This window comes from Planococcus citri, chromosome 2, assembly GCF_950023065.1.
Source record: "Planococcus citri chromosome 2, ihPlaCitr1.1, whole genome shotgun sequence".
Taxonomy (NCBI): Eukaryota; Metazoa; Arthropoda; class Insecta; order Hemiptera; family Pseudococcidae; genus Planococcus; species Planococcus citri.
In genome coordinates, this window is record NC_088678.1 from 33,254,517 (window position 1) to 33,269,986 (window position 15,470).

At 34.2% G+C, this 15,470-nt stretch overlaps 1 protein-coding gene and 1 long non-coding RNA gene across 2 annotated transcripts in view; both read right to left on the reverse strand.

Annotated features, from left to right (window-relative positions):
- The window catches only part of LOC135835517 (uncharacterized), a 236,458-nt gene that overhangs the window by 19,823 nt on the left and 201,165 nt on the right, over positions 1-15,470 (reverse strand). The window lies entirely within an intron of this gene.
- On the reverse strand, positions 315-2,008 carry LOC135838191 (1,5-anhydro-D-fructose reductase-like). The gene is made up of 7 exons (XM_065353824.1): positions 1,799-2,008; positions 1,568-1,729; positions 1,366-1,482; positions 1,077-1,262; positions 771-980; positions 544-692; positions 315-474 (listed from the first exon to the last, which is right to left on the reverse strand). The coding sequence occupies exons 1-7, from the start codon at positions 2,006-2,008 to the stop codon at positions 432-434; spliced, it is 1,077 nt and encodes a 358-aa protein (XP_065209896.1). The 3' UTR covers positions 315-431.

Sequence of the window (15,470 nt, forward strand, 5' to 3'; positions counted from 1 at the left end):
TTCAATTATATTTCTTCCAAATAAAAGATCTAGTATATTACGTTGAATTTTTTTTCAATGTTCAATTTGGTCGCCCAATTTGACCTGAAACAATTCCACGATTTGTAGATATAACACTTCTTGAGGGAATTCTTCGAGTAGGCAAAATGTGAAAAATTTACGCTCGAATGGTTGCCTATCTCTTTCATTTTTTGGAGTTGTAATTACTTACTTCACACAAAACTAAATATTTTACTTTCTAAAAGTATACGTACAAAAAATATTAAATTCAGAGTAAAAAGTTATCGAAATATGTTACAACTAATTTTCTCAGATATACATAGGCAGTACTTATTTTGCTTCTCGATTCGAGAAAATTTTGCATCATTCTCCTGAAAATAAACTTCAGATCGTTGAAATAATCAGGTAAACATTGAACCATAATGCGAAAATCAGTAAGGTGAATGAAATGGATACTCTTTAAAATGTCTTGCCCTGCAAAAAAAATCGTCTCAATTTTATTGTTCAACAACTATGTTATCAATAGTAATTTACTACAAATACCATTTATATGGACTCGTTCTTATTCCAGTTTCCAGAGTATTAATTTCAGTATGATCGATACAATCGATTCCAAAATCAAAAATATTAAAATTGTAGTGTAAACGATCGCAGTCGGTTGATCTCGGAATTGGAATCACACATAATTGATGCTGAAATGAATTTCCTTTCGTGATTAAACGTGTTCAACACTCGAGTACACATTCACCATTAATGTAATATTCTCTCACTAAATAACGAAGTACGATTTGTCCAGGATCTTTATTATACTTTTCAGCAGTTTCTAGAATTACTGGTCGGTCTATTATTGGAGGATGAATATCTGTATCTATCCAAGGAGCATCTGACGATCCAAGAGGAGCGTAAGCTATTACTTGAATATTCCTCGATTTGCAGAATAAAGAAAGCATTCGATTTTGAAAATATGGATTCACTTCAATCTAAAATTTGAATAAATATTTTTTGTTTGCTTGTTGTTGTTTTTTTTTTAGCAAAAGTCAACGGAAAAGGGCAGTTAGTGAGATAATCATATTTACTTCGTTTATCACCGGACATACGGATGAGATTTTCAACACCTGAGTAATTTGATCACTATTGAAATTGGATAAGCCGAGCATTCTGGTGTATCCTAAACTTACTAATTCTTCCATTGCACACCAAGTATCCTCAATCGGTGTATGCTCTTCGTCTAATTTACAATATTCGTACTCGTCTTTAGCTTTCTGAATAAAAATTTTGAAAAATTAAAAAAAATCATAATCAAACTGATCACGAGAATTGCTCTTTTCATAATAAAAGAGAAACTCGATCACTTAGTAGTCCTACTTTTGATGCGAATGGCCATTGCATTAGGTAAGCGTCGAAATAATGTAAACATAAATCACTCAACGATCTTTCTATCGCAGGAATAACTTCTTCAGGTTTATGATGAGTGTTCCAAAGCTGAAATTAAACGTGCTTTAATGCCCTATCGTTGACTTTATAAAAATATTTTACCCAAAATAAAATTCTATATGCACATATCTACCTTTCCGATGATAAACAAATCATCCCTTTCAACAACTCCCTCTCTAATTTTTTTGTTAATCGCTGCACCAACTTCCGATTCATTTTGGTGTATAAAACCGCAGTCTATTAACCTGTATCCTATATCAATAGCTAATTCTACTGTTTCAGTTGGTTGTCTCAACTATGTTTGAAACAGATACTAAAATCAGTATTCGGAAAAAAGAAAAGTCTTAATTTTGTATTCTCTTACTCTAAAAGTACCCAATCCGATAGCTGGTATTTTTTCTCCATTGGCTAAAATAACTACTGGAGTTTTTTCCCCATGATGGTCGCGGTGATGACGGTGATGACGACGAGGGTGATCTGGATGATCAGAATGTGGATGACCTGTCGTACGATGCTTAGTTGGGTGATCTGGACGAGGCGTTGTTGTCAGCTTTGGTTCCGGAGGATCAGCCATTTTGAAGAAAAAAAACCCTATGTAATATCTTACGAGAAAAATATGAAATAGAATTACAACAAATGAAACAAAAAATTTCAATATATGACTGTGATTGTGAATTTTTCAAAATTTGATATGAACTGATATCAACCTAAATCATCAATGCGATAGAGTTGTTGATAGCCATTAATTTCTGAAAAAAATGGGAAAATGTTTGCATCGATAGTTGTGGAAACGACGAGTAATCAAACCAAAAAAAATTTACCTATTTAGATTTTGATTTTTTTTCAAAATGTCAGATTTGTCATGTTGACGTACTTTTGGGCCGTGATTATCATTTAAAACATGCCGTGTGAAATCATTTTGCTGTCGTGTGATTTTTTATTTGCTGTGTGACCTATTTCTTTGTCGTTCGTTTTTTTTTTTTTTTCGGAAAATGGATTATTTGACGCTTAAACTTTCTTTTTTTTTGCTGTTGTGAATTCACCTTTTTTTGTCGGAACGATTACCGTACCAGCAGAGTGTGATGTGTGAAACAAAAAAAAAAAAAGTATCGTGCAAAGATCATTGTATATTGCGGTTGAATGAGTAAAAAAATTAGGTAGGGTATTTTCTCTTAAATTTTGTTTTTGTCTTTGTTTTCAGATTTTTGAAAATTTTGAAAATACTTAGTACAGAAAGCAATTGAAACTTTGCTTGTAAAATAACTCAGGAAAATCGGACACGAACTTCAAAATAATCGTCAACATTTTGAGAGCGTGATTGGAAAATTTTGAAATGTATTCCAATTTTTTGTATTTGTATAAATTATTTTGAAATTGGATTTTTGAAATGTAAATTTCAAAAACAGTGATTTTCAAAATTTCGAAAAAATAGGTGCCTAGAAAAGTTTTTAAATAGTGTTTCATAGCTCTCAAGCTTCCTATACTTACCAAAATTTTGAAAATTGAATTATCAAAATTTCACAATCAAGTTTTCAAATTTGTTTTAGGCCCATAGCTACCGTTATTAAAATTTCGAAAATTGTGTTTTAAATTTCAAAATATTTTGAAACTTTTGACAAAATCCGGTTTTCAAAAGGTACGATAAAAGAAGCTAAGTACAAAACAAAATTTGGGAACTGATTCCAATATTTTCGAAATTTTGAACATTTGATTATTCAAGTTACTGCAAGAAAGCTGTGAAACAAATTTTGAACATTTTTTCATCTCCCATTTTCTTAAAATCATGAAAATCTGGTTTTGAAATAAACATTTTGAAAATCTGATTTTAAAAGGTAAACGTACTAAAAAGTAAGAATAAATTTCAAAACTTTGAAAATGTTGATTTATTCTTTTTTTATTGATCTGTAGTTATTCATCAAAAAATACACTATAAACTCGTCAGTAGGTACATGTTTCAAGGTGCTAGAAACATATTCCTGAAGGAAAAAAAATCGAAATTTCCCTCTCAAGGAGATTTGGGAACACCATTTGTAATGGATCGCGTCAGTTTTGACAACAAAGAAAAATTTCTCGTGTTCTATGCTATAAAAATTGTATCAACACAAACACCAAAAATCGTTAGAAAATAAAAAACTCTCTCCTTATTTTTAAGCTTTATATTGCAAAGATCTTTTCAAAAAGTACAACTAAAGCTCAAAAATAAGGAGAGAGTTTTTTCTTTTCCAATTATTGGACTCCTTAGTCTTGGTTCATCCTTTACCTACCAAAAATCGTGCTGAAACAACTATCCCAGTGCAAGGGGTCTAACGAAATTTCAAAATCAAAAAGGACGACTTCTAAGGGAATTTTTCAAACATTTTACGACTTATGTTAGCTTGATGGAAGAAGGGGAGGAGGATCAACATTTCACATGTAAATTTTCATTTTTCTCAATGTCTTTGAGCATTTCAAGATTTTTTCGAAGGGAGGGAGAGAGGGAGAGGAGAATGTCAAAAATACCTTTACTATTTCAATTTTTCATGGGCGAAGCATTCTGCAAATACTTCACTACATTTGTTGAAGGAGGAGAGAGGCGAACATTCAATTTACACCTAATTTTTCACTTTTTCAGCGTTATCGATTTTTCAAATATTTTTCAGCTGGGGGGGGGGGTAACAATATTTTTACTGTCTACTTGAGTGACCAATAATCATTTTCTTCAAGAACTTCTGCAATTACTTGGTCGAACTATAGAATACACTTTTTTTACTATGTAAGTACATCCCACCTAAAATGATTCGAACGATGCAATATTTTTCATCAATTTGCAGAGTTAATTCACATGTAAGCAGATAGCTGTAGACATCCACATCTATCTCGAATAGTGTTCTACATTTAATAATATTTCACGAGTTGATTTATCCGATAAAAATGTAAATTCCATTAAAAAATCATAATTTGCATTCTCGCATATTTTACACATTATTAATTGACTTCCACGACGATGGGGAAAAAATGACGACACTCTTTCTGAACGCGGAATAAATTTGTTTAATACGTAAAAAATATTATATTTTCAATTTTCGCGTCCGAACGATCAAAGTGTCGTACTAATTATGCCATGAAAATACATCATCACGTGTAGCTGTATCATTAAAAAAAAAAAAAAAAAAAAAAACACCTCGCCACTGTGATAGCAGAATTTTTTAAACAAACGTTCCCTGGTCCATTTGCTCGCTTATACACTAACACTGATGTGTATAAATTTAAAATTAATGGCTATTGATTATTTTAAACACCCTCGTAAAGGATATTTTTTACAACAATTTTTTTTTTGTTGCTTCTTGTATCAATAAGAAGAATTACGGATCGTCGAATATTCGAAAGCCATTAGCGAACGAATTTCATCTCTCGGAACATTGTGAAAGAGACGAAAATTCAATTACAATTTGCAACATAATACCGAAGTAGATTTTTTGGAGAAAATTCTGGAGTAATTTGGGCACCTGGTGTAAAACGAACCGCATACGTCGCCAATTTAATTCATAGCTCGTAAATCACCAATTGGGCTTTTAATTTGAATTTTTCAAAGGAACCGTATCGCCACGAACGCATAAATTTTTCTCGCGTCTTGTTAATGAGCATCGGAAACTTGCTATGGGGGAATGTTGTTAGGCGATTAATTTATTGGTGTAAATTATACCTATAATACCCATCTATATAGCGTGTAAAAAAACTAACTCGAAATTGAAATTTTACACCGAAGTGTATCTAGAGTAAAAGTAGTCTGCGAAGTAATGTACACATAGAGGAGCTTGTTCGTCTTTGTATTGATGATTAAAACTAAGCATTCTTCGTGAGAAAATGAAAATTAAGGGCAAAAAGTCGGTCATATCTTACGGGGCTTATATGAAACATGCAGGCAAACTGGCAAAGTTTTTCTATCGACATATTAGTATCTCAACACATGGACAAATAAGATTACCATGTAATTGACACGATAGTAAGTAATTCATTTATCCCGTTTCTTCAGCTTACAACTCCATGACAAATATCAGTAATTCATCTGAGGAACCATGACCCAATTTTCGAAATTACATCAAGTATTATACATAATCGAACGCACAAACTTTAGCTGAAAGTTTGAAGAAAAATGTTACCTGTAAAACATTAGGGGAACATGAAGACTTTTTTTAAACTAAAAAGAAACTGCTTCCCCTCGAAATGTGAATTAAATTGAAAGTATTTCAGATTTGCGTCAGTTCGATTTTTCTTACAAATTGTTCAGGCTCAAAATGGACGAGGGTGGATTGCGAAAAAAAATGTTCGCGGAATTTGACCAAATAATTAAATGGAGACTTTTACTTTGAGTTGAAAGAAACTCAGAAAAAATTTCAGTTACCGGTTTTGGGGAAAATGGTCCAATTCCAAAAAGTAGTAGTTATTTTATGTAAATTCTACGTCGGTCTAGTTCATTTCTATCACAATCCAAGACCACTTTGAAGGTTCTACAGAGCAGTTGAAAATTAGCAAATTATTGCTTTCTTTCTTGGTGAATTCGTGATTTAGAAAATTTTTTCTACTCCATTATTTCGTACCAACTAACTATGCCAAAATCATAGGGAAACATGGAAACATTTCAAACTCTAAGGTGCCAGTATTGCTTACTTAAAAAAAAAATAGGAAAAATTGTCAAAACCTCATAAAATTTTGACCTTTTGAAATTGGTAATAATGATCAAAAAATTGGCATCATTGCGTTCCAAAATATTTCACCAGTTTCAAAAATTCTCATGACTTGGGATTATTAATACGAAATATTGGGGAAGAAAAATTTTCAGAACAAGAATTCAGCCAAGAATGAGCGCCGAGCGGAGTTTGAAAGTGGTTTTGGATTTTGATGGAAATGACCTGGCACGACACAGAATCTCAAATACGTATCTACTAATTTTAAGAACTGGCCCATTCTTCTCAACACGGCAAAGTAGGGACTAAAGCGAAAAACCACAATTTTTTCAGAAATACTCTCATGGCACCATAATCGATTCGACGTCGTATATGGTTTTAGTCAATTTATTTTTGATAATATTAGATTATGAATTCCATTTTATGTAATTGAGTCAATTGTTCATGTCTGTATTATCGGTCGTTTTTTAATAAAAATATTAAAAATTCAGACTTAATCGCAAATTTAGAGCATCAAGAAAAGATTGCCCTCGATCTTTCACAATAGGTAAGAAAAATATTTAGAATCGATTAATGTAAAGTGTCCAAACGTGGCTACCTTGAGTTTTTTAAAAGATAAATCCAACCTGGAAAGCCATAGGTGAAACTCATTAGCTTCGACGATCATACTTATTTAAAATTTGATCAAATTTGTGGGAAAAATTTCGTCTTAAAAATTGTAATTTTTTGCCCAAATAAACCACTTTGAATAAAAGTATTGAAGCTCAGAAAGACCATTTATGGTTTACCAACGTCATCAAAAACATGGTTCGACGACGTACGTGAGAAAATTATCAAGAACATGGGCTTCATTACCATTCGAACCAGACCAATGCGTTTTTTCAAACGAGTTAGAGATCAGATCGTCAAAGTTAAGTTGATCAAAACAATTCTAATTCTGAAAAGAATAAAACTCAAAAAAACGAAGAGAAGAAAGTTAAATTTGTGAAAAGCTAAATAAGAGCCATCTAATAAATGTGTCGCCTAAAGTGACCGCTTGAAAAATTAAGAATAAAGTTTCAACAAATCGACCCATAGGAAGCTGAATTTTGGAATACATACTCTATTTTCGATCCACCGAATCGATTGAAAATGGTTTCAAACTGTTTTGAGCAGTTCTGGAGCCTCTAGCAGATTTTTACAGTTGCAATTCTCACAAAATTATACCAACTTGAGATAAGATAGAATGCTAAAATTCAGAGGTGGTTTTAAGCAGTTTTGGAATCGCCAGTGACATTTTGGAAATTTCAGATTTTTATAAAGTGCTATAAAAAGCGTAAAGTAAATTTTAGCTTTCCAGTTTTATTTGGTGAAATTTCAACTTTGAGAACTCTACTGGATGCTCCAGAAGTGCCCAATAAATGATTCTAAATTATTTTCAATCGATTCCGAGGGGGGAGGCGTTTGAAAATAGAGTATACACCAAAATTCAGCTTTTTAGGTCGATTTGGTGGATTTTGTTCCTTACTTTCGAAGTGGCCACTTTCGGGCAAAGTGAAAAAATCTGAAACCTGGACACCAAAATCATTTGATCCAACTGTCATAATTTCGGTAATGCAAGTACATACTTACTTACATAATCATCTAAAAATAGAATGAAAAACCCACTCCTGCAATTCACCAGGCACCGGGCCAGTGCAGTCGAAGATTTGGTACTAAAATTTTCAAAATACGGATCCAACCTAGGCTCCACAATGGCAGGATATTTAGTCGTCACTCGGAAGAAGTGTTACTTTTTCAATTGCTTTTGTTATAATTGAAGCTTCCATGAATTGAGTTCGTGTTTCAGATTTCATCAAATTGCATATTCTACATACAATTTATGATGCGAAAACGAACACCATTATTCGAGTGTTAAATTCAATATTTACGTCTCAAAACAAAGTTTTAAAGCAGTCGGGCCTGCATGTAATCCTCGAATATGCTCCTGCTTAATCAGAGGTTCTCAAATTTGAAATCATGATGCTGAGGGTAATGAAAATGATGACGCTGACCAAATGACAGTAAGCAATTCATTCGTCCTGTTTCTTCAGCTTACACTGAATGACAAATGCCAATAACTCATCAGAGGAACCTTGATCCAATTTTCAAAATTATTAGTTAAATTAGGTATTATATTACATAACTGAACACATATGTAGTAGTTGGAAGTTTGAAGAAAAATTTTACCTATAAAAAATTGGGCGAACATGAAATCTTCTCAATTTAAAAAGAAACTGCTTCCTCTCGAAATGTGAATTAAATTAAAAGTATTTCGGATTTGAGTCAATTCAATTTTTTTTTACAAATTTTTCGATTTGTATAGAATGGATTAGGGTGGATTGCAAAAAAAAATGTCTGGGGAATTCGACCTCATAATTCAATGGGGACCTTTACTTTGAGTTGAAAGAATCTCAAAAAAAATTTTAGCATCCGGCTTTGGGGAAAATGGTCCAGTTCCAAAAGGTAGTACTTTATGTAGATTAGATGTTGATCCAGGTCGTTTCTATCAAAATCCAAGACCAATTTGAAAGTTCTACTGAGCAGTTGAAAATTTGCAAATTGCTTTCTTTCTTGGTGAATTCGTGATTTTGAAAATTTTTTCTACTCCAATATTTCGTACTAGGTAGTTATGCCAAAAACATCGAAAACCGCAACGTTTATGAAACTGAGAAAATATTTTGGACTCAGTGGTGCCAGTATGCTTACTTCAAAAACTGAAAAAATAGCCAAGAAACTTATCAAATTTTGGCTTTTTGAAATTGGTAATAATGAATAAAAAAATTGGCATCACTGCGTTTCAAAATATTTCACCAGTTTCAGAAGTAATATTTTTACATGTCTTGGGATTATTAATGCAAAATATTCGGTAAGAAAAATTTCCAGAACACGAATTTACCCACGAATGAGCGACGAGTGGAGTTTAAAAGTGGTCTTGGATTTTTATGGAAATGACCTGGGACGACACAGAATCTCAAATAGGGCTACTATATTTTTTAAGAACTGGGCTATTTTTCTCAAAACGAAAACGAAAAACCACGATTTTTTCGGAAATGCTTTCTCTGAGAAGATGCATAAATCATACCTCCTCTCCAAGGGCATCGCCTCACCAAACACTTTTTCTGAGTGAAATTCAATTCAAAATGGAGGTTTTCACTAAATTTGGTCAAAATCCCCAAATTTTATTTTTCGGAAAAATTAACAGCTCGATTCAAGCTTGAAATATTCGTCAGCAAACCAATGATTCTACTTAATGGTATAATTAGGTATCGGTAAAAAAAAAAAGGTGATGAAATTCAAGACTCCATCGCTAATCTTCTCGATTCTTGGACTCTCCTTCAACGTTATTTCGAAAAAAACAGTTGGAGTTCTCACAAAAGAACATCCTGGCTTAATTAAATACACACATTCTATTACGTCGTCACGTCGTAGAGGAGTCAATGTATGGGTTTAGTCAGTTTACTTCACAATAGGTAAGAAAAATACTTAAGATTCGGTTAAAGTGAAGCGCCCAAACGTGGCTACTTTGAGGTTTTTTTTCAGATAAATCCCAACCTGGAAAGCCATAGGTACATGAAACTCATTGGCTTCAAAGATTACACCAATCGAAAGAAGAGAGAACGTCGCATCTATTAGACACACTTTACTCTTTATAATTTGATCAAAGTTGTGGGAAAAATTTCGTTTTGAAAATTGCAATTTTTTGTCTAAATAATCCACTTCAGATTTGTGAAAAGCCAAATGTGGCCATCTATAAAAGTGTCACCTAAATTGGCCACTTGAAAAATGGAAAATGAAATTTCAACACATCGACCTTAGAGAAAGATGAATTACGGAATGCACTTTTTGGATTCACCGAATTGATTTAAAATGGGTTCAAACCGTTTTGAGCAGTTCTGAAGCCTCTAGCAGATTTTTACAGTTGTATAATTCTCACAAAATTATACCAAATGTAGCTAGAATGCTAAAATTCATTCAATATCCTGATGTCAACATACTGAGTCGACTGGAAGCTCCGTGTGGCCAGCCCCGACCATGTGGGGGTGGGGGTCGAAAATAGTGCCAATCGTTTGTGCTTCGTTTGTGCACGTTTGTGCACTAATTACTTTCGTTTGTGCTCACCCCCTTCATGGCGTATTTGAAGGGAGCTTTGGTCGGGGCTGGGGACACGCAGCCCCGACCATGAGGGGGAGGGGGTTGAAATTAGTGTCAATCGTTTGTGCTTCGTTTGTGCACGTTTGTGCACCAATTGGTTTCGTTTGTGCTTGCTCCCCTACAAAGTGGAAATGGTCGGGGCTGGGGACACGCAGCCCCGACCATGAGGGGGAGGGGGTCGAAAATAGTGCCAATCGTTTGTGCTTCGTTTGTGCACGTTTGTGCACCAATTGGTTTCGTTTGTGCTCGCTCCCCTACAAAGTTGAAATGGTCGGGGCTGGGGACATGCTAATAGGGGGAGCCCATAGGAAGGGCTTTAGAGGAATGAAAACCATACACATCGTTTGTGCTTTTGATGCTGAGGATTGTGCACTCATCAAATTGACCCATTGCGTTCGTTTTGTTGTACTTGTGTCTTGTAATTAAAAGCGTAATTATTCTTGGTCGGGGCTGCGTGTCCCCAGCCCCGACCAAGAATAATTACGCTTTTAATTACAAGACACAAGTACAACAAAACGAACGCAATGGGTCAATTTGATGAGTGCACAATCCTCAGCATCAAAAGCACAAACGATGTGTATGGTTTTCATTCCTCTAAAGCCCTTCCTATGGGCTCCCCCTATTAGCATGTCCCCAGCCCCGACCATTTCAACTTTGTAGGGGAGCGAGCACAAACGAAACCAATTGGTGCACAAACGTGCACAAACGAAGCACAAACGATTGGCACTATTTTCGACCCCCTCCCCCTCATGGTCGGGGCTGCGTGTCCCCAGCCCCGACCATTTCCACTTTGTAGGGGAGCAAGCACAAACGAAGCACAAACGATTGACACTAATTTCAACCCCCTCCCCCTCATGGTCGGGGCTGCGTGTCCCCAGCCCCGACCAAAGCTCCCTTCAAATACGCCATGAAGGGGGTGAGCACAAACGAAAGTAATTAGTGCACAAACGTGCACAAACGAAGCACAAACGATTGGCACTATTTTCGACCCCCACCCCCACATGGTCGGGGCTGGCCACACGGAGCCCGACTGGAGATGGTTTTAAGCCATTCTCAAACCTCCAGTGACATTTTGTAAATTCCAGATTTTTACAAAGTGCCATAAAAGGCATAATGTAAATTTTAGCTTTCCAGCTTTATTTGGTGAAATATTGCGGAAATGTCAACGTTAAGAAATTTGCTGGACGCTCCAGAACTGCTCAAAAGGATTTGAAACCGTTTTCAATCGAATCGGGGGAGGACATTTAAAAATAGGGTACACACTAAAATTCAGTTTTCTAATTCAATTTGGTGATATTTTGTTATTTATTTTTCAAGTGGCCACTTTCGCGCAAAGTGAGGAAATCTGAGTCAAACTTGGCCATCAAAATCAATTGGTCCAATGCAACTGTCATAATTTCGGTAATTTAAACAACGTTCTTAATTAAGATGACGGAATTTTTTGATTTTTTTTCATCCTAGAACAACATGGTGTGAGATTAACTTGCATGAAAATTTTTTAGCATGCAACTATTTTCAATGGGTTCAGAAATGTTGAACCTTCCCTTACTAAGTAGGTATCAAACGTACCAAAAACCCAACTTGGCTTTTAATTTTTCCAATTGAACAACAAAGTTTAAAAATGATCAATTTCCGACGTTTTTGATATAATATTTTAAAGTTAAAAAAACTGGAAAAAATTTTAGGATTTGGCAAAAAATATAGTGATGTGTTCTCAAAAACCCAACCTCGCGTGACTTGACGAAAACTCATCTTAGGAGACTTCAACAATACATGCTTTGTACCTACAGGTACTTTTTGTGATCTAATGAAACATTTTTCGTATTTTTCATTTATGCATTAACAATATTTATTTCCGAAAAAATTATTATGGGATGGGAAGGTTCGAAGGAATATAAAATATAATATCACGAATTTAAACCAAAAAGAAAACATTCAAAATTTGCAATTAAAATATTACAAAATGCATGCAAAAGTTCGAGTAATCGATTTTATATTTATGACTATAAAATGAAAGCCTCACAGTCGAAAAAAAATCTAATAAACTAACTAAACTAACGTTGTGCGATCATCCACAAAAGGTAAGACAAATATTTACATTTGGTTACTGTACATTCAGAAAAAATTTCAACATTTCTTTAAAAAGGAAACAGCCAATACTTCCTCTACATCCTTACTTTTACAAAAAAAAAAAATTCGCCAACGTCATTCGTTGCTAAATTTACGCCTACAAAAATATAATCCCTCGTAAATTGATCAAAAATAAGAAACTCTCGCCAGAATTTACGCAAGCAAATTGGTTACAACTACTAGACTATTTTTATTCTTCGAGGCCCTTGAAATCAGACACTATGCCCTTGACTTTGCTCAATCTGAAACCGTAAGTACATACGAGTAGTACACACGTTCCAACATTAGTTGATTCAATTAAGCAAATCAACAGTCGGTATACGAGTACATAATATAAATACATACGAGACGGTATACACGATCCCGTCAATTATCCAACATTCTGTGACGTACGAAGCTAATAAAGTCGCAGGCACTCTTTCATAATAATATAATAATGATAAGTGACAACAGAGTATAAACGTCGCTATTATTCATTTCTCTTTTTTCTCTCTCCTTCAGAATACACCGCTCGCGGTAAAATATCTCAAGATAATACCACTGACCTAAAGAGAAGAGAGGAAAAAAAAACAACCGTGGAAAAGATGAAAGAAACGAGAGCCGTGTAAAAGAGGGGAGAGGAAAAGAACGCCTTAGAAACACACCGTCGAAAAGCTTATACAAAAGCCAAAACCAGGAGGCTCTCTCGCACAAAAAGGAAATATTTACACTGAAAAAACAAAACATGCGAAAGAAGATTAAAACGTTATGACGAGAAAATTCGCAATGAGAGAAGAATTTACAAGAAGGAAAATTGCATAATTACACAGTCGAGTATAACAACGATGAGCAAAACGGTAGGAAATGTTTTTCCTTTGTTGTTTTTTTCTCGATAGCGAGAAAAAGCGCTCGAGACAAAAGGCGCGGAAAGTCATTACATTTGCGTCGTTTAAGATGGATTTGCCTCTTTTCCCCATCTCCGCAGTCGTTTGAATTATTTCACGTCATCGCTCAAGATGCGCTGCTAAAAATATATGTATTAAATGAGTACGAATTGTCACAATAAAGAGAGGAAAAAACAGTTGAAAAAAAAACTCCCATATAGGGAAGCGTAAGAATAACACTTGGGAGGGGGAGGAGAAGGAGAGGTAAGAAGCTACGCACGATATCACGAATAAACTCGCGTTTAAAATTTAAATTTCTCGCAATTTAATTTGTTACAAGTTGTTAAAAGTTGAAACACGCGAATAAATCAAATTCAAACCGAGTATAGGAGAGGTTTGCGCTAGACACAGAAGGAAAAAACATGCAGTATTTACAAAATAACGGTAATATATTCTAATAAAAATATTAAGGTGCTCGCTTCGACGCGATGGTACATACACCAAGTAAAGTAAAATTCCTCCACACAACGAACAAGATTTGCGAAAGGGTAAAAAGGCGACAAGTATACAAAATTCTGGTGCGTGTGCTCTTTTTTTTTCAGCTGCTAAGTTGTATCTTCGGGAATTTTTTGATATTATCCGGGCATACGTAGTGTATATAGAGAAGCCAATACAACTCTTGCCGTGTGCAGGAAGCGTACAGCAATAAATTTACGTCCGTTAGACAAGCACCCGAATCGCAGACTAAAAACCTATATCTTACAATTTACGTAGTTAAGTTGTTGGTAGAAAAATTTGGCGAAGAATTCTCGTCGTGCCTTTGGCCTGGCTCGAGTTGCGAAACACGACAACTTTAAAATTAAAAAAAAAAAAAAAAACAGAAAAAAAAGGAAAAAAATATTGCAACAGATCGTAAAGCAGGATTGGATTTATTTTTTCGAAGTGTTTATTAAATTTGTTTTATGTAATATGCAGCACCACTAGGATGTACCTTATTTGGAAAAGTTCGAATTTTGTAGCTCCCATCCCCCCAAAAACATGACCTCAGGTGAAAAAATAATTCCCCATTTTTTATGTTTACCCTATCTTTAAAAAAAGTGGTGCCGATAGCCCCCTAAGTGGGAAAAAAATCAAAAAAAAGTTCTATTCATGAAAATTCTTTGTTTCTGCGCCGAAATGTTTCTAAATGATTTCCTTTTCAAGAAAAAAATTTCCCAGCCGGCCCTTCAAACGATATTGACCCCCTAGTAAGGAGCCCCTCAAAGTTGAAAAAATCACAAAAAATGATAATAAATCAAAGTTATGGAAAATTTGATGAAAATATCTCATTAGAGTTTTTGCGCGAAGCGCGAAAAAACTCTATTGTAACCACTTTTTCATGGTCGTCATCGTCGTCCTCCTGTAGATTTTTAAAATGCTAAGCAATATGCAAAAATTAAATTCCGATTTCAATTCAAAACTTTATTGTAGATAATATTGTCGTCGAGTAGAATTTTAAAATGCTAAGCAATATGCAAAAATAATTAGCTACGTTTATTTGTTTCTAAATTCCGATTTCAAATTCAAAACTTTATTGTAGATAATATTGATATGAAAATGAAGATAAAACAGCGAGAAAGTATGTAATAAGCCAAAACTGAAATTGTAGATATAACTTTGGCGGGTTACTTTCATTTTTTTTTTTCAACAACGAAAAACAAATCGAATCCGTGAAGATTGTAATTTTCCAAAATAAAATATAACGACATTTCGTGTAGCAAAATTCCAAAGATTATTTTGAATTTAATTTTATAAAAATCGGGCATCTTTCTAAGTATCTAGGTATACAAGAATTGAAAGGGTAAATTCAGAAAAATTAATAATTTTTCAAAATAAAATAAATTACGATATTTCGTGTAGGTATGTCTGAGGTGAGATTATATTGATCATACCATCAAGATTTGTTGAAGAACTATTCAAAAGCATACAGCATTAGAATTTAGATCACCCAATAAGCAAAAGGTAAATGCAAAAACTCTCTTGCAATCAGCAAATAGCTGATGGCTTGTTTCCACATTAGAATTGTTCTACATAACCTCCTTTTCAGGAAAAAACCATTGTTGGACCCCCAAATGATTTTGGCTCTCTTGCATGGAGCCCTCAAATTTGGGAAAAATTTAAAAAATATTAAAAATTGATGTCTGTAGAAATTTTTTGAAAATTTTTC